The sequence below is a fragment of the Tenebrio molitor genome, chromosome 2 (genome assembly GCF_963966145.1).
Source record: "Tenebrio molitor chromosome 2, icTenMoli1.1, whole genome shotgun sequence".
Lineage (NCBI taxonomy): Eukaryota > Metazoa > Arthropoda > Insecta > Coleoptera > Tenebrionidae > Tenebrio > Tenebrio molitor.
Window position 1 is genome coordinate 15345020 of NC_091047.1, and position 25912 is coordinate 15370931.

At 32.8% G+C, this 25912-nt stretch overlaps 1 protein-coding gene and 1 long non-coding RNA gene across 2 annotated transcripts in view; one reads left to right on the top strand and one right to left on the bottom strand.

The window, feature by feature from the left end:
- Positions 1–2820: 2820 nt before the first annotated feature.
- LOC138122642 (protein Wnt-5b-like) overlaps positions 2821–25912 on the bottom strand; it is a 37951-nt gene continuing 14859 nt past the window's right edge. Inside the window, exons 3-7 of the mRNA XM_069036900.1 lie at positions 23306–23547; positions 15606–15786; positions 14960–15071; positions 13140–13242; positions 2821–3409 (exon numbers count right to left, since the gene is read on the bottom strand). Of these exons, the coding sequence (XP_068893001.1) occupies positions 3054–3409; positions 13140–13242; positions 14960–15071; positions 15606–15786; positions 23306–23547 (994 nt within the window). The 3' untranslated portion in view covers positions 2821–3053. The remainder of the gene's footprint in view (positions 3410–13139; positions 13243–14959; positions 15072–15605; positions 15787–23305; positions 23548–25912) is intronic.
- LOC138122651 (uncharacterized) overlaps positions 14523–25912 on the top strand; it is a 63732-nt gene continuing 52342 nt past the window's right edge. The window contains exon 1 of the long non-coding RNA XR_011156573.1: positions 14523–14651. This is a non-coding gene — a long non-coding RNA (uncharacterized lncRNA). The remainder of the gene's footprint in view (positions 14652–25912) is intronic.

Consider the following 25912-nt stretch of genomic DNA (forward strand, 5'->3'; position numbering starts at 1 on the left):
ATACTGAAAACTATAATTAGTTATACATTGTATAATATTAATCAGTCAAAAAATAGATATTATATTTCTCACCGTAAGTACATAAATTAATAAAAAAATATTATCCATTTTAATAACTTATCAACGACTAATTTTAGATATTCGTGTGTCAAAGAACCAGAAAAATATAATTCCACATTTCGTCGTTTTTGAATAAAAATATTTTTTTCTACAACCGTCCAAAAAACGCGACATTTATGCATCGTTATCAAGTCGCAAAGTATGTCATTTTTTGATAGATAAAAAATAGTTGTCAAAAAGTTTCTTTGGATGCTTTAATATTTTTATCCAACACCTGTTTATTATGAAGTCATAATATTGCCGATTTCGAATATATTATGAGGTCTATAAAACACTAGTGGACTTATGAACCCATAATTAAATTGTTTTTATAATTAATGAGTTTAGAGAGAATTGAATAGTTTATTGAAGATCAAAAAGAATATGAACTGTTACAGAAGAAGGTGTTGGATAAACTATGTATTACACTTGTGCCTTAACAGCAAATAAGTCACTCAAGAAATATTAGTCAACTCGAGCAAGCTTTCGTGGCTAAACATTTCTTTCGCATTTGCCTTATAAGACACTTGTATAATAAATAGCTATTTTTCATCGTAAAAAACAGTGAAAAAAAAATTAAAACAGCCAAGGAAAATTTTACAAAAATTCGTAACTAAATGACCAGCGCAAGCGGGCAACTTAAATGTCTAATCGTTGTGTAGTTAGCAAAGGTTTAAAAAGCGATTGTAGAAAAAATAGTGTTTGTATTTCGTGCGCAAGATGATTGTTTTGTTGGCGCATTTGAATGAGTTTGAAGTCTCGCCCAAAAACTTATTTCTCATGCACCAATAAAAAACAATCATTTTGCCCACTTAATACGAAAATAACTGTTACGGCAGTTCAGTGGCTATTATTATTACTACATTGTACTAAACAGGAATTTTAGGTGATCCGAATGAGAGTGGCGCTTGATTATTATTATTATAAACTGGGAATATTTTTAATGCATTAAAAATTAACAAATTTGAATGATAAATAAATGATTAATAAATGTCGTTAGTAAGCTGCAGAGATTTTATATAAATAGGGTATATTTTGAGTAATAAATTCCTATCCTAACTGTTTTGAGAGTATGAAGTTCTTAATATAGCGTCCGTTGTAAGCTAAAGAAAATATAGTGAAGTCAATAAAATAACCTGATCGCAGCAGTTCATGAACTTTTTTCCGCATGTCTGATTGGAAAATATTGACGAGACCATTCTCTATTTTCTAATTTCATTTCAGTTTCAATTTCCATAAATTAAATAAAGTAGTGTTGTATATTTTTATCACATCAAATCGATCGAGTTAAGTTATCACCAATTTTAAAGAAAAAAAAAATACCGCACGGAATAAAGATATAATAATTTCCAAAGTTATTGAATACACTAGGTATTCCCCTTGTATCCGCAGATCCTTGAAACTCGGGGGTAATAGCGAATCCTATATAACATAGATTTTTTAACATACATCTATGGTACAGTGGCATTTAAAAATAATACACGTTAAAATCTTAACAAAAATAATGATCACTTATAATTTATAATATCTATGCAGAGGGATATTCGGCAAGAAAATCGCATGAATACATCAACCATCAGTGAACGACAAAAAATGTTTTTTAAAAATATATACCAAGACTGTAGAATTTTAACTCCTCAACATGTTGAACTTTTATTTATAAAAATGTAGTACGTACATAATTTGAATAAAATATTTGCAATTTTTGTTATACTGGAAATATTTTTCTTTCCACCTAGAGTTGTCAAAAATATTTCCGGAAATGTTTTATGTATCCATGGTAATAACAATAAACGTAGCTTTCTCATTGCATAGTAGATTCATGGATGCGATTTTCAATCAAATACAGTACTATACTGTACATCATTCCTTGATTTCCTTGCTCTTCTAGTGGTGAAAATTGATGATTAAATGCCGACATAACAATGCCTATATGATGAGATGAAACGAAGTTAATAAGTAGCAGACATCGTAACGGAGTGTGGTACTGGTAACTTATGGACCTATACATTTATGCTCTTCTTTCTTATAATTTCAAATCGCGGATAAGGGGGGACTACTGTAAATATTGCTTCCAGCAATTAGGTACATTTTTTACTTCAAAAAATAATATTTTATCCAACATTCAATAGTAATATCGTGTTTTACTAGTTAGTTTTAATTGAGTAAACTGGGCTATAACTAGTCTGTTGTTTTAACCCACGTTGCCATTTGCACCGTGGGTTATAACATACATAACCCACGTTGCCATTAGCACCGTGGGTTATTAACGTTCATAACCCATCGGGAGCAGAATTTCATCAATAATGTCATTATCTAAAAATTTTGGAATATTGGATAAAACGTTGTATGGCATACGTGGGTTATTAAGTACTACCCACTCGAGGTAATAACCTACTCGGGCAAGCCCTCGTAGGTTACAAATACCTCTCGTGGGTAATATCTTAAATAACCCACTTATACCATAAATAACTATTACGCACTCACGAATATTATAGGTATTCTTATTTAATTATTTACATTTGCGAAGTTGAAAAGGTGTCATTTTAAGCTATTCGTTTTTAATATATACAACACGGTCAGTATATAAATGTAAAACTATTTTTAAGAATTATATTTATCCAAAAATGCTTTAAAAATTAACAAAAATGTTTGTATCAGTCATATGATTATGGAAAATTATGTGAAAAAAGTTATATTAATACACATCGACATCATTAGTACCTAAAAAAAATAATACTTTTAATGATTTCGTAAAATAAAACGTCATGTTAAATTACATATCAACAAATAAATAAATTACTACTTAGTACTATAAATCAATAAAAATATTTTACAATGGAAAAATTCACTTTTCAAAATGTCACAGTCACACATTTACCACCTAAAGTAGTCGACAAACACCACAACAACAATCAAACAATACTGAAGATTGAATTTCTTATTTATACAAATCACTTGCACGTGTGCACATCCACTGACCGAACGCATGTCTTGCACTCAACCTGACAACACCACTTGAACTTGCAGTGACACCGTTCTTTTATCGTCGACTTAAGGGTATTATAACCTCGTCCGCAACAAAGAAGATTACAACCATCCAAATCTTGCGAGGTCCTGTTGCAAACTCGACTCTGGGTGCCCAGCGAACCCAGTCGTTCATCTCGAACACAATAATTTGGAGAATCCTCCATGTAGACGAGGTCGTAGGCAGTAGGCAGACGAAAACGAGTATCACGTAGCTGAAGACGGCCCCGACGGTTTACCCGTACTTCGGTCGCACCATCGTACTTGTCTCGTAAAAAATTGCCTGCAAAAAGGTAATTACTGCATTTACTAGAAGTATTTGTCGAAATTATTGCAACTTAAATAAGAACCATTATATCTACGTCTCTTTAAACGATCTTGGTAATTAATTATTCATTATTCTAACATCCATTATGTGCTAAGTTATTAACATAATTGTAAAAGGAACTTGCCTATATTTTGAATATAACGTAATGAATAGGTAACTAAATTTTGACAGTAAAATTTCTAGTGTCTATTTTGGTCACAGTTCAAGTGACTGAAGCATTACTCAACTGGAGTTATAAAGTTAAAACACTTAAAAAACATTTAAAAAATACAAATTTATGTTAACACATACTAGCAAGCGATATTAACAGGTTATGTTAATATTAATCCAGTAAATTCTATAATTTTGCTAAGCAAGGTTTTGAAGTCTTTTTGGAATAGGTAAGTTTTTCAGCAAGTTGATGCTTCCTCTAAGCTGAATTGTACTCGTAGTAATAGGGGTTGAGATAGTCGCTCTATAGTTCAAATAAATTCAATAGAAAATAATTGAGGAAGCAAATTAGACTAACAAAGGGCCTTTATATAGCTGGCTTATAAAAGCCTTTTCGATACTCCGGTTCTGCAGGTATTGTTTGTCAGCGTCTCGTTAGAAAAAGACCACCTCTTCAATGTTTTGCATGAAAGAAATTTTAGCTCGCAGCAAGATATCGTTGATTTAGATTTTTTATATTTCGTGTAATAATAAGAGTCACTTTACCAGATGTCCGCGAGAAAAGTTCAGAGGCGTTTATTTCTGGGCGTTTTAACATTACAAATTTAAAAATTTAAGATGCCAGTAACTGCATGAGGGCTAAGGGAACGTAATTTACAATAATTGTCACGTCACTATTTTGACACCCTACACTTTTAACGGCAGATTAAGAGGACATCTTTTTCAGGACTCTGCAAAAATGTGATAGGTTACAAAGGAAAATTTTTCAGAATTTGTTAACTATCTTTATCGGCTGTACTATTGTAAAACATTTTACTTCATTAAAATTGAAACATTTTTTACCTAATTAACTAACGGGAATTCATTTAAATTTATCCTCAAAGTTGGCGTTGAAGAGTCGATTGTGAACGCACCACTTGTCAATCTGCAAAGTAAAAATATAAACCACGGCCTCCTTGATTTATAAGAGACTCGTCTCTTATCCGGCCTGTCGCATTCGATAAATGTCTGTTTTTGAAAATTCCCCATAGACAACACAGTAAACCTATAGAACGCAAACTCCTATGCATTTTATCGGTTTTTTTGGAAACGCACCCACCACAAGCCGTCAGGGGACGCTGCCATCTAATAAAAATAAAAATCTAGCGACTTTAATGTGACCCATATATTAGTATATGCAACTAAAAATACGTATGAATAATGACATTTTATATAATAAATTGTCAATTTGAAAAACTAAGTGCAGTCGAAACTTTAAAAAATGCCACAAACAAAGAAAAAATGTTGTATTAGTTCACGACATAAAGTTAACATTTCTTATCATAATCTACCCAATGATATCACTTTAAATGCGGCATAGAAGATAGGACTGAGAGATCCTACTGGTAATATTATGAGTGCCGCAGAATATGCAAGTAAGTAGTAAAATGTTACCAAGATTCCAAAATTTAAGGACCAATGTAAATATTTCAGTCACCTTGTAAGATAGTTCTCTGGAAAAACTAGAAAAATTGTCTTCCTTTACTTATTTGCCAAGTACCAATTTTCAAATTGAGACGGCGGCAACACCTTTTTTATGTGGCTACTTAATTATGAAAATAACGGAGGCAGTCCATGGATGTGATTATTGCTTGTCACATTTACAAGATTCAAATTCGAAAAAGAAAATCCCTTTACTGAAATTAATTTATTACTAAGATAGAGGAAGGCTAAGTTACCCCAATGATCAATTTGTGGGTCTAGTATAGTTTGGGAATGAGAAATTGGAATTTTAGCTTCTTCACTTGCAATGGGTTTTGGGAAGGTTAAACATTATAGATAATAATGAAGATTTAGGACTATGAGCAGTTCATTCCAGGAGGGACAAACAATCTGCATTTTGCCGATATTCGGCATCCCTTTTTAGTAACTAGCAGGTAGATAAACTTACACTATCGTAAATCTTCATTATTATAATCTTTACAATTTACCCATTGCAAGTGAAGAAGCTAAAATTCCAATTTCTCGTTCGCAAACTATACAATTTACAATAATTTCAAAAATAGTTGAAATTCTACCAAGCATTCCAAAGGAAAATATAAATTTTGTTTTGAAGAATATCTTGGCATCAATCTTTCGGGAAATCCACTAATTCATTGTCCTGTTCATGGTAAAATGTGAGTGAGACACTTATTTAAAAATTAGAACTTCCTATCATTGTAAATTTTTGTAACTCGCACACAGACAAATAAAAAAAATATATAAAAAAGAAAATTGTTGAAATTAAATTTACCGTTCATAAAAAATCTTTTAATTTGAGATTTTGAAAAACTGTCAGATGTATGTGTGCGTTAAAACTGTTGAAAAATGTTGAAAACACGTCTATAAAACAATAATTTCCTGCAAGGCAGGCAACCAGTACAACACATAAGCCCCGTATTGTGGCGCACCCTATAAAACAAAAATAATGCTTAGAACTACGAATGCGGCAGGCCGGATAAGAGACGAGTCTCTTATGAATCTAGGAGGCCGTGATATAAACAAAGCAAAAAGTTAGGTTAGATTTAAACAGCTGATCCGTCATCTGCAATCCGTGGTTAGTTCACAACTAACTCTTCAGTGCCTACTTTGAGAATAAATTTAAATGAACACCCGATACTAAATTCTGTCCCCATGTGAGCCATGGCCTCCTAGATTGAAAGAAACAAAGTCCCTTATAAGGCCACTAAGGCCAGTCGCATTAGCTGGTTTCAGGCCTTTTTCGGGTTTTTAAGAGGGCAGCACATAACAACCTTAAATAATGGACAATGTAAGGTTATGGCTGGCCGCATCGTCGAAATGTCTATTTTTAAATGTCTTTAATGGACATCCCATGACATCCCCTATAGTAGTTCCGTCTATTTTTCAATGATGGAGGCTTACAGCGGGCGCGTAATTTTGAGAAATAAAAAGTATTTGTCAATTTATTGATTGGCTTTTCGATAATTATGTATAAAAAAATTAACATAATTTTGTCATTCTCACAGTGAAATCTCAAAATTCAAAATTTTTACTGTTCTAACCTTACACTGTTCATTTTTTAAGGTTATGTTACTAAGGATAGGCAACCCTCCAAGCCCCTTAATGTGCTGCCCTCTTGAAAACAGTGAAACTAGCCAATGCGGCGGGCCAATGGGCCATATAAGAGACTTTGTCTCTTTCGATCTAGGAGGCCATGATGTGAGCTGACTCGCATCGTCAAATTTCAAATTTGTAACATTAAAGGCGCCAGAAATAAATTTTCACACGGACATCCGGTATATTGTTGATTATACCGGGTGATCAAGAAGGACTGTTTAAGTTGGCAATACAATTAAGAAAATTTTTATTTATAACACTGTAACTGGATATGTTTTGTTGGTTTATTTGACAAATATCTGATATAGGTATAGCATTAACAACGACAAGCCACCAACAACCGGAAGTTACTTCTGTTATACGATTTAAAATTCAATTCAGTGTTACCAACTTAAACAGTCCTTATTGATCACCCCGTATATCGGGTGTGTCAAAAAGGACGGACAGGTATTTTAGTAGCATAGCATAGCATAACATAGACCCCGATTTTGTAACAAAAATTGTTCTGCAGCTTTCAGTTAAAGAAAAAACTCCCAGAAAGTGAAAATGAAAATGGCAGTAACGCAATAGGTAACCAGAAAATACCGTATGTAGTTGTCATGGTTATATTTTTTTCCTCTCAATTGTTGGTCAAAACGCCTAATAACATTCACACTGGAATGTCTTTCGTTAGCAAAACGCATGGTGTATGTCTTTGCAGCTGATTACTGCGTTATTTTCTGCGACACCAAGAGCTAAATACATATTACATATTACAGTATCCATCTTCGGTAAAACTCATTTTGAAAACAATTTGAAAACTGTCACAATTTAATTGACATTTATTTTACAAAGTTTTTTTTTGTTGCTACGATATGTTAGCAATGTTGCCGCGTTTGCAAACTGCTCCCCTGCACCAAATTTCATCATATTTAACACTGACGAAGAAACGGATTTCGAACGTATTCGTGAAAGGAATTTTTGGATATCTGTTGAGGGTACCTTTGAGAGTTGACACATACAATTATGTTCCCACATCAATAACAGGATCATTTAGTTTTACAGGTAGTTTTTTTTTTCATGATTACCCTAAATTGTATACCTTCTTTGGTGTCCGTCCTTTTTGACACACCCGATATATATTTTTTTACATTTTTTCCTTGAATGTTAAATACTTTTTCTCCACGTTTGTGTCAAATTACATTATGGAGCAAATTTTAGTTTTTTTAAGAATAATAAATAATTTTTAGACACAAAGAATTAGTAATTTTCATTTATTATCCATAAATAAAAGTTGTGTTATTACGGAATAAAGCGACGGTATCTGTTTTTCCAAATCGGTTTGAAAATATCTTTATTTAAAAGCAAAAATGATGCCGTAACTAAAGTACATAATACCAACAGAAATAATTGAGTTCTTTCGGAACGAATTAGCTTTTTCGTTTTCGTAATAAAATTACCATAATTGCAACGGCTAATAACAAAACCATGTAATAATTCAGCGCGTTGTAATTTATACGATAAATGTAGGCATCATAAAGCCAGATATGTCAGTGAAATTACAGGGCGTCTTCCTTGCTACAAATCGTGATTAATAATTATGAAAATTATAGTTATTTTTCAGGGTGGACATCTTATCATTCACGAGGGCCACCCCTGGTGCGCAACAAAAGCTCACATTAAACACTTAAGTGCCAACATTTGTTCAAAGCCACGCAATGAAATTACATGTTGTAAATGGATGTTTACACACAATGCATGTCTCTAGTATGATTTACTGCGGCCATGTTAGCTCATCCGGAGCAGACTCCGTCACTGCTTCCACCTGTACACGAAAATAATAATTAATGGTTGAAAAATTCATTAAAATTATTATTAAGTTATAACGTCGAAGAGACTTTCACGAACCTTTCGCAGAATATAAATATTAATGGTTAATTATGTATTGTATGGTAATAGTTGGAGCAATTTTATCAAATGGCACCGTGCACTAAAAATCACACACAACTTTATTTATAGAGCTATTCAAGTCTAAACTTTTATTATGTTATGTTAATCACAAAATGTTAATTATCATTGTCATAAGCGACCATTATGCAAAAATCTTTAAATTATTCACACCCCTTAATTACCCCAGGACGGCTATGAATGTATTATCCTTCCAAATATTTGTCTTTCACATTTCTTTTCAGATAATGACATGACGCTATTACCTACGACAACAACTGCAATAATTATTGAATATTGCAAGTGAACTTGTAATGTTTCTAATTTGAAAATCACCTGGACGACAGCCACAATATCTTCTTAGATTATCCTAAGACTATACAGGTAACTTGATCGCTCGCTTTATTCAAATTAAATAAAGATGTTGTATATTTTACATGGCCGATTGCTTTGATAAACTGCCTTTGTCATATATTTGTAAAGACCCCACACGTAGGCGATTTCCTTGTATTTTGCGTATATGTATGTTAACAATGTTCACATTCTTCCAATCATAATTTCCGATTGGGGATGATACAACTAAACATAAAGATGTCATTAATCCACTATCTGTGCATTATCTGTGTCTTTAAAGAGAAATTTAAAAAATGTCATAATCAACATATCTACCAAGCCAGGATGAAATCATGGCAAACAACAAAATAATAAAGTAGTGAACTGACTGGCACCTAATAATTAGAAAAGAATTTCTTCTTGATAAAATCTAGGTAAAGTTGTATTCTTGGTTAAAACGATATAATGTTATGACACCTTCGAATATTTTTTTAATCAAGATAGAATTAATGAAATGGACATTTTTACGAGAGAAAGCGGCTTAAGGCAGTTTACATTAAATGTCTTTGAAATTAATAAATTTATTAATTGATGCAGAGATCGCTTCGTGAGTGAACACAATTTACCAAAGAGTATGTGGGAAGATTATTTATTTTATTTCTGTTAAATCGGACTATAATAAATGCCTTTCATAAGTTGTAATGTTTGCTTAATTGCTACTACTTCAAAATTAGTATCGCCCTATCAGCCCACACGAAAACCATATAATTTTCATACCTTGTTCTAACTGATTGTGAGCCACGAAATGACTGATTTATCAGGTCATTATGGAATCTTCTGTATAAAATAATTCATTAAGGTATATTTGAAAGTATTTTTTTCTAATTATATGTAGGTATGAATATAAATCCCAGTAATCAGTGGCTACAATTCTTTTCTAAACTTAATAATATTAAATTAAGACAACACTCAAGCTGATTTCGTATTGCATAACTTCTTCAGAAGAATTAGAAGTGTTTGGACTTCATTGTGGTGCTTATACAAATACTACCGTTTAATTAAAACAATATTTCAAGTGTTCTACCTTGGTTACTCAACTAATTCACCTACTGTAATTTGTGCATACCAAGATAGAACCTTATTTTTGAAAATAATAGTGTGTGTTTACTTAACAGAAAATTTAACTGAACCAGAATCAGAAAAAAAACTATATTTTTAATAAGCTTCTTGATTTAAAGACAAATTTAAATTAACGCAAAAAATCAATTGTAAAGGGTGCAGTTTCTTCCTATCTGTTACAACATAAAATATATCAAACATTGAGCAACTAAAATTAATTGAATATACAGTGAGTTTTTTTTAAGACTGGCCATAGGGTTTTACATGCTAATTTTTCAACCCCCTGTTAACTTTTGTTCCGATGAAAATATTCAAACCATTTTTGGAACAAAGTTGGAAGATCTTTTAAATTATCGGATAGATTACAATTCAATATCCCAAACTGTCGAAAAAGTTGTGAAAAAAATATTTTTAGCGCGCCAAAAGCGTCCAAAATTGGAGATCGTCAGGTGCTGATTGAGCCGACAATGGCGCTACTCTGGCGGCCGCACGACGTACTATTATTTCGGCCGATTTCGGCGCCCTAAAAAATATTTTTTTCACAACTTTTTCGACGGTTTGGGATATTAAATTGTAATCTATCCGATAGTTTAAAAAATCTTCCAACTTTGTTCCAAAAATGGTTTGAATATTTTTATCGGAACAAAAGTTAACAGGGGGTTGAAAAATTAGCATGTAAAACCCTATGGCCAGTCTTAAAAAAAACTCACTGTATGTATTTAAATAGGTATGACATGCGGTTTCATCTCTAAAGTTGACTCAATTACAAATGTTCTTGATCACACGATACTAAGTAATAAGAAAATTATTAAAACCATTGTCTTTTAAGAAGATTAACAAGCGATATAAATAAAAATGAAATCAATTTTTCAGCAGAATTATCGAAACAGTTTTAAGCGATCAACTAAGTACCTACATAAAATATAATATGCTTATCGTAGAAAAAAATGATTTACACTATATTAGGTAGGTATTCAATACCCAGCGTCCCATAACAAATAGGAAAACGCCCGCTTGACTTCACGTCCCTTGTCATATTGTATCCAATTGAAAATATGTACATTTAATTTAATACCATTCTATACAATAAGTTAGTGCGACTGCCTCCAAAAAGGAATAATTATTTACGGCCTTAGCATGGCGTGCACTTGTAGGAGAGTCTGTAACCTATGACCTGTCCACGTCGAGCCGCCCAAATCTACATGAAACTACAACCAAACGTAAGAGACAAACAACACGAAGCTCACACAATACGGAAATCCACCTGTCACCTTTAATTTTATTGCCATCTGACTATGCCATAAAACGGTCTATAAAAGACAATCAGGATGAAAATCATGTAAAACCGCCAGACAAGATTTCAGACCTTGATAACAGTGCTATAAAATGGCACTTAAGGAATATTTGAAATAGAACCTATCTTTTTAGAGTGTGGAAAAACTAGTTATGGTATTCTAATTCGTCAACGAACTAAATCTCTTCGTTATAGTACGTAGGTACTAATTTTAACAATAATGTTTCACGTAATGACAAATCACTGCAAACAGGCGATAGAATATTAAAATAGTTATTTACATAATTAGTGGGATAAAAGCAATATTACAGGACTCGAGTGTGAAGATTGCAGATGACGAGGGCGTTAGCCCGAGTTCATCTGTAATCACACGAATTTCCTGTAATATGCTTTAGCCCACGTGTTATGTACAAAATTTTATCTAAGACCGCCCCAAATTAAAAAAATAAATCTTTTCTATTGATTTTCACCAGTGAAATAATTGAGTTTCATTTCCGCACTCAGTGGGAAAAGAATTTACTTTTCCCACTGAGTGAGGTAATGAAAGTCATTTATCCCACTGAGTGCGGTAATGAAAATCATGAAAATGCGTGAGGTAATGAAGTTCTTTTCCCACTCAAAATTAGTGGGATAAGTATCATTTATCCCACGGGATTAGATAAAATAATGTAAACAATTTAAAAAAAGATATTTAGATAAAAGTCAAGAAAGTCAACCGCCGAAGTTTTTGTGATTTCACGTTTATAATCAATATTGCGCAATTATTTCCTTAATTTACAGATGTATAGCTTATGTAGAGGATGTTTAGGTACATACTTTGAATTGGAGAGTCAAAGAAATCTTTAGGAGTAAATCATCCTATATGTATGTCGCTACTCAAGCTACTGTTCTCTGCAAACGTAAATATCGCCTCCTTATTTGTAATTTTCATAATAACCATAAATACCAAATATGCTATACCAATAAGATTACGAGTGAGCGATATTTTGCTTCATAAATTAATTCCTGCTAAAACTATTTGTTTAGGATTAAACTAATGATAAAAAGAAGTAGTGTAGTCTAGTTTATAATACATAGCTACAAAAAAAAAAAAAAAATAAGGGGTGGCTATGAAAAACAAAATTTCCGAAAATGTGCGGGCGCGGGGCAACTTAATAAACTGTCAGATGTCAATTTTAATATTTATGTGAATTTGCACCACAATGGTTTTTTGATTTTTGAACAGCGTTTAGATATATACAGGGTTATTCACGAGAGACTTCTGATGAAAATTTCGTTATATGCAACCCAAAATACAAGAAACCCCTAGAACTTGATATTTTGTTTAATTCGAAATAAGTTAGCAATCCAAGTACACTTTCTCTTTATTGAGGTTATGAGCAAAAGTTAATATAAATGTGAAAACTGACATGACAGACAATAAGGACTAGCAATCGTTGATTTAAATATTACTTTTTATAAATTTAGGAAGCTAGAAACCATTGGAAATTGTAGATTCGGTTGCATATAACGAAATTTTCATCGGAAGTCTCTCGTGACTAACCCTGTATAAGAAAAATAACAATTGTTTTTTTAACAACTATATTAAAACTATTTTTCAAATTAAAAATTTACCAACAGTAATGAAATTGCACCTGAGCTTAATTTAACGTCTCATGGCTTCTTTATGAGGACAGTGGTTTTGTGGTTGCCATAAAACTCTCATAACTTTTTATTAACTCTCCGTCGTTGCATGCAACTGAAAGATTTAATTGAAAAATAACTCACCAATTTCTCTAAAAGTAGCCAGTTGCTGCCAACAGGTTATCAAAGAACAGGAACCTGATACACCATGGCATTTGCAGGTGACTTTCGATCTCTTGATGACGGCCTACAATGAAATAACAATTAAACAAAATGAAAAAACGTATAGCAACAAGCCGCAAAAAGTAAATTATCCTTCTCAGGCCCGAACCGGTAAGTATTACGTTTTTTCAGCGATTCCGACCAAGATGTGTGTTCCCCGAGTTCTAATAAAGCGACAAGTTAGCTAACACAAAGTGACGATTGTCACGTTATCTTCACCAACATTCAATAAAGTCATTATTCACCATTACAACCGCATATCTTACATCCCACGACGATGATATTTTATAAAACTGATGTGCAAACGCAAACAACTCGCGTCTTGATAATTAGGGAGGGTGCAATAAGATAAATTTACACAGCACGTCAGCAAATAAAACTCGGAGATAACATCTGCAGATGTGATAAATAATTACCACTCGATAATTCCCGTCGCAACACACTAAACCTCCGCAGGAAACTATCGTGAAGAATGCTTGAGTGCAGCCAGTTCTATCGTTTAAATAAACAATTATCCTACTGCATTACAGAAGACAATCTGCATTTATTGCATGCACATCACATATGTCCTTTTAGTATCGTCATTGAAATTCCTGGAAGCTACATCTAAGAGTGCCGTCAGACTTCTGGATTAAACAGTAACGCAATTAATTACTTATTGTTAGTAATACCGTTAGTAATATCGTGTGATCAACAAAATTTGTAATCGAGTAAGACTTGGAAATATCAGAACTGCCAGATAAAATAAAAAACAACAGTATACAAAATAAACATGGCGGAAAATATAATTTTTAAATTTTGAAAATTTCGAAGGCATTTATTGTATTAAGTTGTAGCATAGGCATAATGATACCTAGAAAGTTAGGTTAGAAAGTTGTTTATTGATGCTTTATGTAAACCCTGTGCAGTTGTACGGGGTTATTATAAAGGTTTCTAACATCGTAGGTGGCTGTGTGCCATGTTTTAGGTACGCAATGTTAGAAGCATTTATAATAACCTGTAGTTTGAGGTAAGTACATACAACGAAATGCCTACCAAGAATCTAACAAAAATAGCACAGCATATGAGTCTAGTAAAGATTCCTCTTTTGAGCTGCGATCTTGTATTTTTTATATCATTTCTTAGTGTTGTTACTATTATTACCAATAATATTAACTCCTTTTTTACTTTTGCTACCACAAGTTACAACTTTTTTTACGTTTACGTTTCAATAACTAAATTGTAAAATATCGTAAAATTACTAACAGATTGATATGTCTTATCTAAAGTTTATATTGTAGAAAAGTTGCAAAGGTTATTAATTTAGTACTAATGAAGTTACGATTTGAATTACATCGTCGTTTAATTACAAGAAGATAATTTTTTGCTATACTTCGACCAGGAATTATTGGAAGTAGTGTGTCAACGAAGTGGTATTTATGACCAAACTTCTACGTAAGTAAAACAAATTATTATCACGCTACCAAAACGCAGTAGCCAACAAAATGCGAAACAAGTTTGAAGTAGGTAGATCTTCTAAGAATTTATGTGATATTTTACGAGAGTGATAAACTCATCGGAAAATTAGTTTCTTCAAAAAATATGTCTTTAATAAAATAGTCATCAACAAACAGACGTCTGAACGTTGTGAGAGAGTATACCGGCGGACATAACGGTAAAATTATTAGATTTTTATTGCGTTATATTATGTTGTTTATTACAATGAGATTCAAGTTTTTGATTTATGTGAACTACTGACTTACTCTTCTACCAGCTTCGTTGTTGTGGAGATTCATAAGATTGCGGCCTTGTTCCTTGGAGCCTCTTTTAAACTTTCGTTCTTTCTCTCTAACATCAACAAAATTTTGTGTAAATCTGAAACAAACAAAAGATCAACTCATTACTCGTTAAAGGTCACGAAGGTGCAATTTATGACCGTAATCGTCGTCACAAAAACATCTGGGTGGTACAACAATGATACCATAATCATCTGTATTCCGGATGCATTATCCCGTGTTCGGGATCGCATGCAACCGGGGGATTACAAATTCGATGCGGCTTTCGGATGACAGATCGTCTAGGGTGGTCATGACATTTATTATACAGGGCGCTTCAGCCGTGGCGAATCGCGAGCTAGCTGAAAAGAGATTTTCTCGAACGTCTCTACTTTAATTCGATTATGAATTATTGTCGGTGGTTCACCAACCAGTGGCGCTCGTGAGATTCAGGTACATACACACGAACTACGAACGAAATATTTTTAAATGAAAAATATTTTGTAACCGTGGGGGGGTTAATAATCTGAGAAAAACGTTGTCTATAAAGATCTCAGTTTTCTACAAACAAATTTGCTGCCCACGATATTTTTCAAAGAACCCGAGCGGAATAAAATTTGTAAATGCTACTCACTTGTAACCATATTCCAAGTTATCGCCGCAACCACCCCACACCCAATCCTTACGCAAATCTTTTGGGCGACCCATTCTTGAGCACCCACAAGAGGAAAGTTGTCCATCTCTACAAGCTCTTGAAACAGCATAGGATACACCGGCCGATGCTAGAGCATGTGCAAATGCTGATTCGCGGCTTGCTGAAAAATATAAATTGCATACACTATATTAATCTTTTGTAGATAATTTTTATAAATTACTAAAGTGAATATGTACTTAATGTACATACGAGTATGTATAATATTGAAGAGTGAAGAGAGTATACATATAGCTTTATATTCAAAGATTAATTCCACTATTGCTGAATATGTTCCATATAAGTTAATAAATTATCTAACAACGGCAAATTTCCTCCTTAGACAAAATGTTTAATTTTTTAAAAAGAATGTTTATAAAAAATACAAAAAAAAATATTCGCTCTAACTTGCTTCCAGAATTTAGTGTAAAAATACAATGAACTTCTAGAGGAAACGTCACATTCAAACCATTCAGGAAAGTTTACCAAATAGCTAACAACTTTTGGAATTTTGTAAATTCTAATCGTTAAATTGAGAAACATTTCGAATCTAGAAAACTATAAACTTCTAGAAGTATGTTCATACATTGGTATAATACATACCAATAAAACCAATAAAACCAATAAATAAAATATTCCTAAATGTAAGGTTTTTACGTTTAGTAGAAAGTAGTTCAGTAGTCCAATTTATTATTTTATTTCAAATTACAAGCTAAATATAGTTTGCAGTGTTCGGGGATCTAAAAGTGACTCTCAATTACATTATTCGCTTCATATTAATGAAATTATGTATATCAAAATCAAACACAACCTTATGCTTTATTTTAAAAACTTCCAGAGAATTTTAACGACGTGTTTAATGATTATTTAATTCATTAGATCGACTGCCAGATTACTTGGTCACCACCTTACAATTTATATTACTAGAAGAGAGAGGTATGTACTTTTTCTTTGTCATAAAGTGCGAACATGCTGCTGGCCAATTTATTCCAATGTCGATCATAAAAAGACCAAAATGCCAAAAAATATTTTGGAAAACAGAAACTCTTAAAACGTTCTCCCAATTTAGAAATGGTAGACGATTTAAAAAATTTGTCTTAATGTTTTAACTCCTCTAAGTTTAGGAATTAAGATTAAAAAAATAATTAGTTCTTAGTTTAGAATTTATACCGTATCATATTTTTTATAAATTCCTTCAATGCAAGACGTTGTAGATATGAATAAAAAGACACTTTCTTTATTATGGTATCACTAACTCGTAGGGAATTTTGAGGTAGTTGGAAAAAGAATATCTAAATTCATGGCCTTGACCAAGTTATCTACAAGTCTGGAGTCACAATTTTATATCATGAAAGTATATGAAAAGGAGATAATAGAATGTTTCTAGAATCCACTAAAGAATTACATTTTTCACTGGAAGAAGGCGTGATTGTCTTTTATTATTGTAATAAACAATATAGTGTGGCGATATTAATTTTACCTACAGCTAATAACAGCTAATGCATAATTAAAAATTATGTTTATGTATACAGGGTGGTCCCGATATAACCTGCCAAAAGAAATCCAGTAATAGGTGACGATGAGTAGAACTCATACACAAAAAAAGTTTCTAATAAAAGTCTTTTCGTTTTCGAGATAAAAATAATTGAAAATTTGGTCAAAATTTGCTGTACGCTAATGAGTTAATCGGTTTTAAAAAGGTAATTCTGGTTACTTGGCTGCAATTTCTTTAGCAACGGTACCTGCAACACCTATGACATTTGTCAAGTTTAATTTTAAATTTTCGAATCCTTCAAAAGGTTATGAAATTCACAAAACAAGAATACGCCGATTTGCATTTACTCTATGGCGAAACACGTGGTAATTCAAGACCGGCAAGGCGACCATACGGCGAGCGTTTTCCTGAAGGAGTCCTTCCGTCCCGTTGTACTTTTGTGGAGCTACATCCGCATTTATGTGAGGTTGGTTCTGACTGATTCCAATACGATGGCGTCCCCGATCCTCCATTTAACCCCTCTGGATTTTAATTTTTGGGACCACACGAAAGATTTGGTATACGAAGTTGAAATAAATACAGGAGGCCAACTCCAGAAACGCGTAACAGACGCCGCGAACCAGATTTGTAAAAACCCAGAAATGCTGAATTCTGTTTATTAAAATTGGTACCAGCGTACTCAAATGTGCTTAAATGCCAACGGAAGGCACACAGAACATTTATTATAAAATAATTGTTCTAGTCTAGTTTACCTTTCATTAGTTAGTAGATATTCTCAGTTAGAGTTGAAAGTACGAATATGTAAAGTGTAAATAAATTTATTCAATACATTATTTTGGCTATTTAACCACAATTAAGACGATACTCTTGTTACACAGTTCTTCCACAATTTTGCACACACTACCTCTACATTTATTTATACATTGAGGAACACCACTTTATTTATTACTCATTCATCTCAGTCTACAAAATCAGCTTTTGTACCTAAATAAGCTGGTGAATTAACGCACACAGTGTAGGTACAGCGTTTTCAATAAATGTCATTAATTTGATTTAGTTTGTCAGATTTGAGATTTGTCATAAACGATTCAGGTACCTATGTTGCTTAGATACTGTCATACTTACAAACACCAACAATTAATTCCTGAGTAGGTACGTATTTTTGTGGTCAGCAGCGTCGAATGGGTGTGGATAGGGGTTAATTTATCCCCATTATTTTGGACCTAACAAAATGGGGTTTTTTGGACTTGTTAGATCCTTCTAATGACCCAGAATTTTTTTGGCAGGTTATATCGGGACCACCTGTATACATTGCACTCATTGCAGCAACCGCTACTTTGTTCATTTGCGTATACATCGCTATCGTTCATCAAAGAAAGCACCTAATTTCTTCCCGAAGAAGATATTTATTATTTATTTTATTACATACTTTTATACACATCTCGTTGATCGTATCCTAGGGAGTATTGGTGTAATTTGCAAGACGAGCCACTAATTATTTTCTGGTTGTGTCTATTACGAATGCTTACTTGCTTATGAGAAATCTATGCCCAAATGATGAGCGAGAGTCACATTTGTGAAATTTTGTAGGTCAGTTGCCCATTAGCTTACGTTTAAAAAAAACCTTTTTAAAGTTTATAATTAGTTTGTAATGGATAATTAAGAACACGGAAATCCGTTCTTTAATTTATGGCAATTCCGATATTACGTTTCAAGCAACAACGTCATTAAACAGTGCCCTTTTACCGATGAAAAATCCTTACTTTATCCTCAGGACGAACACCGTTATACCGTTTTAATGAAGCAAACGTGCGGTTCTAATGCACAAAATAATCTCGAGTGCTGAAAGCCGGCTCCGTCTCAAATTCTCCACGCATGTATTCACAATGTATTATTACGAGTACATTCATACAATTATTGTAAAATGAACAGTTTCATAGTCGCACTAACAGACATTTAACTATTTCTATCTGCGAATTAATACGGATTTTTGAAACACGAGAAACATCATTTCGGAACATTTAGTGTTTTAGCATCAATCTGGTCTTGTCACTAGAGCAAATAAAACGTCAAAACCAAACGTCGTAAAACTTATTTTGTACTCGATTACATTATTAACTGCGTTTAAGGTTAAAATCGAATTAAAAATTAATTTCACAGCATTTAAATCAGTGACAGCGTTAACCGTGCACAATGCACATGTCAAAATTGTGACAGTATAAGTTAAGTGTGAGTTAAGTTTTCTGTCAAAAAATTGGGAGGTATTTAAAAACAAACTATCACTCAATTTTTATTTATTTATGATTCGATCAAAAAATATACAGTGCGTTCGTAAAGTTCGGAATAAATTCGATAAAACTATAAGTACATATTCATTTCTGAGAAAAATCCTCGTAGAAGTCAACTTTGTTTTTAAAAAATGCACATTCTTCAGTACTTTACTTATGTTGACAGCTTTTCATCTCCTAATTATGACGTCATCAAGAATTTTTAAATGAAACCCCCACTTTTTTCTTCTCTTTCTGATAGACCCTCGTATTACCTTAACAATGAGTAAAAAAAATTCGTAAGTTAGATACCATTTTTTTTTTCAAAAATTTAATTTAATTTTTTACGTAAATATTTTTTTTGTATGGGTTTAGTTAAAATCGAAGGTTTATTTTAACAGACTAAACAATTTAGAAGATTTGCGGCAGAGAATTCGCCCTGACATTATTGAGCGCAGTGTACAAAATGTTTGTTGACGGGAGGTAATTTCAACATTTGCGTTGGATTTTATTGATGTTTGTTTGTTTTTGTTTGAGGTCAATTAAAATTTTTACAATAAGATTTGAATTAAATTTTTGAAGTAACATTTTTATTTTCTCAAAATACACTCACCGGCAGAAAAAGCGGAACACCATTATTATTTAAAAATCTATCGTCGCGGTATGTGGTTGCTCTTTTTCAATCAGTCTTTTGAAACCTTCTAACAGCTCGGTGACGACTAGCAAGAGGAGCCTCAATAGCATTAGCTGCATAACGGAAACAACAACAGTCTTCAACCAAAGCAAAAAATTTGTTTTTATGCGAAATTGCTAATAAAATAGCATATGCTAATGTTCAACGTTATGTTTGCTATCATCGCCTCCTAGTCAAAATACATCAAAATAGGTATTATGGGAATAATTTGTTGTTGACCAATTAGTGTTCCGTTTTTTTTGCCGGTGAGTGTAGTAGTTTATTTAATGAGTTCGTGTGTAAATTGGGCCTTTTTTGGCACTCGTGGGCCTTTAAAACACTCGTTTCACTCGCGTTTTAAAATGGCCCACTCGTGCCAAAAAAGGCCCAATTTACACACGAACGAGTTGAATACAACGTTTTTTTGTTCGACGAGACCCTTAAAGGCTCCAAATCGCTTAAAATCTTTAAAATTAGCTTGACGTTTCGTTTTGACAAGTTGTGATATTTATCAAAATCCGTTCACACAGGACAAAATTCTCAAATTCTGACAGTGTCGAACAAAAAAAATTATGATGTAAATTATTAAATTTTTTCATTCATCGTTTAGCCCTTTAGTTAGTACGAAGGCATATCAGAAAAAGAAGAAAAAAGTGGGAGTGGTCATTTAAAAAAATTATTGATGACATCATAATTAGGAGATGAAAAGCTGTCAACGTAAGTGAAGTACTGAACAATATGCACTTCTTAAAAACAAAGTTGACCTCTTCCAGGATTTTTTTCAGAAATTAATACTTACAGTTTTATCGAATTTATTCCGAACATGTATTTCAGCAAAATGAGGTGTATCGTAATAAATTAGTAATGACTAATGATTAACACACATTATTCTTCTTTTACAGTTTGTGAAAATTTATTTACTTTAGTTATTTAAAGTACACAGTAACATAATATAACCAACAAAAAATGAGATAAGGCTGTGAAAAGAAAACTCCTGAAAACATGGGGTGTAGCTTCTATTATGTCTATCATCTTTCAAAAATTTGATGGTCAAAAGGAGCTATGCAAAAAAAAAAACAAAAGCTTTACATTATTATTTATTATTATTACACTTACGTGGCCTACGATTAATATAACCTAACTTTAAATTTGCAAATTACAGTGCCATGGAATAGGAGCCTACCCACGAGACAGTGGAACGGTGAAATGTTGGTAACGGTGACTCATTCATATAGGAACCGTTCACAAACCAATATAATTTTTAATCTTATTGAAACACATGATTGTGTTGGAACACATGGATATTTGTTACTTCATGACAGGTCATACTGGATGACTCAAGTCACAAGTTTTCAAATCTTTCATTTTTCACAGCAGTTCTTACCCGTACATTTTTGAAGGCATATGGTACTAACAGCGAAGATGAAGAAAAGTTTTACTGAGACAAAAACTATTATGTACGAACCATTTTTTTGAACACTGTGTTACAAAGTGGAAACTATTTTTTTTAAATAAAATTCACATTTGACAAGTGACAGTTTATGGAATGGTGCTGTACGTTTTCAGAAATTTTGTTTTCTGTAGACGGAATGATGATAATTATTAATTGCAGAGGAAAGTAGATAACTATATTCATAAAAAAATATGTGTTCCACTTCTATTTTATTAATTATACATATAAATTTTAAAACAAAATTAATCAAATATCGCTATAGAAAATACAGATCAACTCGTTTGATACAAAAAAAATAAAAAGATTTAAAAAGAGTGTGACGAACAGAATTAAACAGTTTCGTGAGATTCGCTATAATCGAGTTTTAAAGTGGGTCGCAGTTTCTCTGGAATGTCACAAAAAAAGTTTTGTTAATTTAGTTGAATTCAGATCGTGTCTATTATACTGACCACTAATGTCAGTCTTAATTCTGCAATTCAACTTAAAAAATTATTTGACATAATACATAATATGTACATATGTATAGGTACATATGTATTTGCTGAGATAATGGAAGCGATTAGTTAAACGGTGCGCCGCCACTGACTTTACATCTTGCTAGTTGTGTCAGTTGGAGACTATATAGAGGGCTAGTAGTGATTTGCATAATGACTCGTAACTAATCATCCAGTGGGCTGTGATTTGTTCGGTGCATGATGCGATTAGTCGCTCCGCTTCTGTCATCTTTCTGTCTACTTGGTCGTCTGAGGGCCAGTTATATTATGCCCCGTTAGTCTTCACTAACTGTCTATAACATAGATTGGGATGATAAAAATTCAAATGAACTTGAGATAAAATCGTATGAAAACGTAATTATTAAAAATTTTAATATACAGCCTATCCCAGAACTGCCTCCCCATAGAAACAATCATCGAAAAGTTTACTTGGAATTTTGACTTCGAAACCCCGGCAACGCAAAATTGCTGTCATCCTACCTGGTGCTCAACTCTGACTGGTGAAGTTTAGGATGTCTTTTCTCGATTATGGCTTGGGATAGGACTTTTTTCTTTAAAATTCAGATTATCACATTTACCCAAATTCTCCCTTTTTTTCTGGGGAGGCAGTTCTGGGACAACCTGTATCAATGAGAATATGGCTCTGAAAAAGCTTCACTGGTTAAAAATATCTTTTCTCCCAAATAGACCTATCTGCACAATCGTACGTACCCGTTCTTGATTCCTTAGTGCGAATCCTCTTTTAATTCGATTTGTTTTTAAAACGCATTATGCAGTTACAAAGTTGGATCTGTACATATTTAAGGCGCATAATGCAATAGCACCAGCAGCACATTTAACTTAAAAGATTGCTATTACCAATTCTTTAAATAACAAAAGCCTTAACATTTCGTCGTGTTTGTTTGAATTTCACGAGTCACTGATTCAGGAACTAATACAAATTGTACGGGGTGTTGATGGATTGGCAAATAATATGGTTTTTATTACCATTGCAGAAATTAAATTTATGTGCATGCATTAGACATGCTTCATACGAACGTTAATATGATCCCTATAGGAACAGTAGTTTTATACATACAATTTTCCATCTCTTAAGCTTTCAGACTGCAGCAATTGCGTAACGCTACCAAAAGCAGCTTCGTGTTTACATTATTGAAGTGCGTACAAAAATTAATTATCACCTACTTGCTGTAATCATGTTTTTAGTGCTTAAGCTATTCTATCCAAATGAAGTGTTTCTAAATAAACAAAAGCATCTTACCGATGGTTATAACTGGACCGAAGACATTAACATCGTTCAGTATAGAACAGTTCCATCTTCGATTTTGAAATTGATGTTTGCATTCAGAGAGTGCTTGACGAGCACCAATTGCTACTGCATTCATATGGTCCATGTATAATTGGCAAAGTCTTATTTGACCGGGACTGAGCCCCGGAAGCGTATGACATGTTGGTGGTCCTTGATCTCCTTGCATTTTCTCGTCTGCGATTAAACCCATTCGTCTGAAAAAATATTCACAGATAATGAGCGTGGAATAAAAATGTAGAGAAATATGAGTAGGAAATAAATATTTGGAATTGCATTCGCCATTCTATGTGCATAGAATGTCGAGTAAAACGCCAATGTGAATAATTATGTTGGAGTTAACAGAACTAGAGCCAGCTCCTAAGAATTCTCAATTATTCAAGTAATATAAATACTTTATAGGCGGAAACAACTTAACACTTTAGAACTGCATTTCAAATTTCACGGCATATATAATCACAATGTTTTTAAAACCTAATAGTAATTTTGCTTATTTCATTAATGATTTTATACTTTGCTTAAGTACAAACCAATTAATAACTTGCGATCAACAAAATTTTCCATAAGGAGAGCCTATGAAAAATAAAATCGGCTGTTCTATTGTTTAATTAATAAACCATGGTCATTTTTAATTTGATGAAAATTAGGACATTCATTATCTCGTTGTTTTGAAACGGTAATACATTTTTTTTGTTATTTATTATTGTTTTTATTGTCGCAAAAACATTCTTCTGTCCATTTAGACTTTGAGGCATTTTTCATTTATCTTCATTGGTCTAACCACGAGAACTTTTTTTAATATGTAGATTAATATATTCAAATTTTAAGATTTCAAAGTTAAATACAAGTCACATAAGGCTTATTTCTGAATTTATTTTGTACGCAACCAAAAATACTAATGACGCAGACCACTTGATACCGTTTATAATATGATTTAATTTAGTAATCAACGTAGGTATGTAATTTGGCTAAAAATGTCAAAATGACGTTTTCCTGTTCTGATTAATGAAATAAAAAATTAAGTTCATCAACTGTCATTTTGACATTTTTAGCCAAATTACATACCTATAATCAATTCACTTTTGTAATGACGAACTAGAGTTACTAAATTCAGTAACTTTTGTCTTGTGAACACATCTTTTTACCGCGAATTTGGGCTTTTAAAAAGTTAGGTTATGGATCACGTCATTTGTTCTGTCAAAACTGGTCCAATTCAAAGTATGTATAGTGAAACTAATAGCCGTTTGCACCAGTTTCGGTTAAATGTCTAGGTTAGATAACCACCGTTAAATTTAACCATAGTGTTAACCAGAATTTGCATTGCACCGTTCAACTTACAACAAACTGTTAGGTAATCGGGAGATACGTTTGGCAACGTTTCAAAATTAAACAAAATCATGATTTTTTAATTTGTCATTTTATTATGTCACATGAATAGTGCTTGTGTTGTGCAAATAAATTGTGCGAAATAGATTCAAAATGAGCCAACAAAAAGATGAAAAGAAGAGGGCACGGGCTCCTAACTTTTCACCGGATGAAAAAGTCGCACTGCTGCTTTTAATAAAAAAATACTCTCACATTATTGAGAACAAGAAAACAGACGCGGTGACGTGGCAAGACAAGAGTAAGGCATTGGGTGAAATTATAAAGAGAGAAATTGGAACAATTCAATTAGTAATTTTACAAAGATCCGAGCAGTTACAAATAAAAATGATTGAAGAAACTGAACGAAAATTGACAATTCAAAGGAGAAGAGAAGAAGAACTACATCAATTTGAAATTAGAAAACAAGAGTTAGATTTGGCGATAATGGAAACCCAATTGGAATTATTATTAGAAAAAACTAAAAACAAATAAAAACATTCATTAATTTTAATGTACGTTAGTTCAAAATATAAAATTAAAAAATCACTATTTTGTTTACAAATTTGCAAAATGTTCTATTAACATTTCTCTGGTTTCATAATGAACGGGAGCTTCTACTCCTTCAACGGCTGCTATTTGTCTTTTGTTTATTTGAACCTCCAGATCTTGGTCATTTATTTCTTCAGGTGCTGGAGGTGCATTGATGTCATTTGCTTCTAGACAAATATTGTGCAAAACGCTTGTTGCAACTATAATTATTAGCTCCTTATTACATTACGAGTTCGAATATGGCTTTCGTTATACAGCTGTTCTGCAAGAGTTCTTGGGCGTAGCAGTGGTGTTAATAAAAACTTAGTGTTAGCACCTACAACGAGACAAATTACATCAAAGAAATAACATGAATCGACGTCGGAACGCCACTTCATCTAAGTATCGAAATAATTATTTCTTTCGTAAATTTGTCGAGGAATTCCATTTTCTAAAAACTCTAGTACGTCGAGATCATCGTCTTCTTCATGAATATCAAGATTTATCATTTCTGCGAGATCCATAATTCCAATCGATGACACAAGGATGACACAATCATGTAACCGACACTTTAACCGCTACTCAGAGCACTGGTTAATTTTCGCTGGTTAGGATGGGCACTAACCACTGGTTAGTAAGTGGTGCAATGACAGTGGTGTTTAAAGTAGT